This window comes from Aethalodelphis obliquidens, unplaced genomic scaffold (assembly GCF_003676395.1).
Source record: "Aethalodelphis obliquidens isolate GAN/ISIS:26980383/991018 unplaced genomic scaffold, ASM367639v1 scaffold4, whole genome shotgun sequence".
Lineage (NCBI taxonomy): Eukaryota > Metazoa > Chordata > Mammalia > Artiodactyla > Delphinidae > Aethalodelphis > Aethalodelphis obliquidens.
Genome location: NW_020837948.1, coordinates 84,114,568 through 84,117,360, shown reverse-complemented (window position 1 = coordinate 84,117,360; position 2,793 = coordinate 84,114,568). Strand labels below are relative to the sequence as shown.

Here is a 2,793-nt window from a genome sequence, read left to right as displayed (position 1 = left end):
TTTAATTTCAAAAATAAATACAATTTTTTTAAACAAAGAAAAAAAAATATTACATGTAGAAAGAGAACAATTTTCTCAAGGAGGAATATAAAATTCTAATTTTGGTCTTCTGTCCATTCAGTTGGGTAAACTACTAAGCAAATATTGAATTATTAAATTATCATTCAATAAAAATTCACTCTGCCGGCTGCGTGCGCGCGGGCCCTTCCGACGTCGGCGCGGGCGGGCGGCTCCGCCTGGCCTAGGGCTCCTTTGCCCCGCCCCGCTGCCCGCCGTTGTGGCGTCTACTTCCGGGCCCTCACCACCTTTAGCGAAACCAACGAGAAGAAACCGCCTGCATGTAGAGCAGCCCGACCAGGAACGTATCCGAGTGGCGTGCGAACGTGAACGTGAGAGGAAAGCCGTGCGCGGCTGCGCTTTACCGCCCCTGAGCCGCTCTAGACGCGGGAAAAATGCTTTCTGAAAGCAGTTCATTTTTGAAGGGTGTAATGCTTGGAAGCATTTTCTGTGCCTTGATCACTATGCTAGGACACATTAGGATTGGTCATGGAAATAGAATGCACCACCATGAGCATCATCACCTACAAGCTCCTAATAAGATATCTTGAAAATTTCAGAGGATGAACGCATGGAACTCAGTAAGAGCTTTCGAGTATACTGTATCATCCTTGTCAAACCCAAAGATGTGAGTCTCTGGGCTGCAGTGAAGGAGACTTGGACCAAACACTGTGACAAAGCAGAGTTCTTCAGTTCTGAAAATGTTAAAGTGTTTGAGTCAATTAACATGGAAACAAATGACATGTGGTTAATGATGAGAAAAGCTTACAAATACGCCTTTGATAAATATAGAGACCAATACAACTGGTTCTTCCTTGCACGCCCCACTACGTTTGCTATTATTGAAAACTTAAAGTACTTTTTATTGAAAAAGGATCCATCACAACCTTTCTATCTAGGCCACACTATAAAATCTGGAGACCTCGAGTATGTGAGTATGGAAGGAGGAATTGTCTTAAGTGTAGAATCAATGAAAAGACTTAACAGCCTTCTCAGTATTCCTGAAAAGTGTCCTGAACAGGAAGGGATGATTTGGAAGATATCTGAAGATAAGCAGCTAGCAGTCTGCCTGAAATACGCTGGAGTATTTGCAGAAAATGCAAAAGTTGCTGAAGGAAAAGATGTATTTAACACCAAGTCTGTTGGGCTTTTTATTAAAGAGGCAATGACTAATCACCCCAACCAGGTAGTAGAAGGATGTTGTTCAGATATGGCTGTTACTTTTAATGGACTGACGCCTAATCAGATGCATGTAATGATGTACGGGGTATACCGTCTTAGGGCATTTGGGCATATTTTCAATGATGCATTGGTTTTCCTACCTCCAAATGGTTCTGATAATGACTGAGAAGAAATAAGAGCATGTATATGATCACCGTGTAGGACATGTGGTGTTATTTGTAGTAACAACTGCATATCCAACACAGCAGTATGTTTCTTTTCTTTTTTTTTTTCGTTTTCAGTTTGTTGGCACTGGTTTATTCACACATTGAAGTTTAGTAATACATTTTAAAATAGGGTAGGGTTTTTTTCCTTAAAACACACATGAGAATTTCAACTGTGTTGGAAAGAAATGTTTTAATAATAATAATTTTACAAATAAAGAATATATTTATAAATAATATATTTATGTGATAAATTCTAAATTATGAACATTAAAAATCTGTGTGGCACATGTTTTTGCTGATTGGTTAAAAAATTTAACATGTCTTTTTAGCTTTCTAAGATACACAAATGAAATCTCTAGTTGTGAATTTGTGATTAAAGTAAAACTTTTAGCTATGTGTTTCTGTTACTTCTAACGTTGGTTTATGTTCTAAGCCTTCGCAAGTGCCAGTGGATTTGCTTTCTCAAAATACACAACCAAGCAATAAAGGGAATGTTCCCAACAACAACAACAAAAAAATTCACTCTGCCTCTCCTTTCACTCTAGTTAGAGTACACTTCCCTGCCCCAGTGGCGTTAGGCTTAGCCATAGGACCTGCTCTGGTCAGTGGAATGTTGGTTCTGATGTCAGCAGAGCCCTCACCCATATTTGCACGACTTGGCAGTGACCAGCCATGCGTAGAGTATAACCTAGACAGCCACTGTTTTCAACCAATCTGGGCTCTAGAAAAAAACACATGAAGAACAGAACTGAACCCAGCCTACAACCTGAAGTAAATCCATCCAACCTGCAGCCTAAAGCAGAGCTACCTAGCTGAATCAAGTCTAGATGAGCAGAACTCCAGCTGACCCGCAGATTATTGAGCATAAGAAAGAACACTATTGCTATCAGGCACTGTTTTTTTAATTGGTTTATTACGCAGCATTATTATGGCAATACCTGATCAACAAAGTGTGGTTTGAACACAATATATGTGCCTCTAATATTTGGCAAGCAATTATTCATCTCTGCCTTTAGAACAACTGCTAAGAACGTAAGTTTCCCAAAGCCCTGGACAGAACCAAGATGTTTTAACCCAGAAAGATACCAGGAACAAAATTAGGGGAAAAAGTCAAACTAAAAACTACTTAGGGCTTCCCTGGTGGCGCAGTGGTTGAGGCTCCACCTGCCGATGCAGGGGACACGGGTTCGTGCCCCGGTCCGGGAAGATCCCACATGCCGCGGAGCGGCTGGGCCCGTGAGCCATGGCCGCTGAGCCTGCGCGTCCGGAGTCTGTGCTCCACAGCAGGAGAGGCTACAGCAGTGAGAGGCCCACGTACCGCAAAAAAAAAAAAAAAAAAAAAAACTAC

The 2,793-nt window shown here is 41.4% G+C and overlaps 1 protein-coding gene across 1 annotated transcript; it reads left to right on the top strand.

Annotated features, from left to right (window-relative positions):
* The first annotated feature begins 368 nt into the window (after positions 1-368).
* On the top strand, positions 369-1,679 carry LOC113613952 (C1GALT1-specific chaperone 1-like). The gene is given in 2 exon segments (XM_027095143.1): positions 369-594; positions 597-1,679. Coding segments are annotated over 2 exon segments (951 nt in total). The 5' UTR covers positions 369-452; the 3' UTR covers positions 1,406-1,679.
* Positions 1,680-2,793: the final 1,114 nt, after the last annotated feature.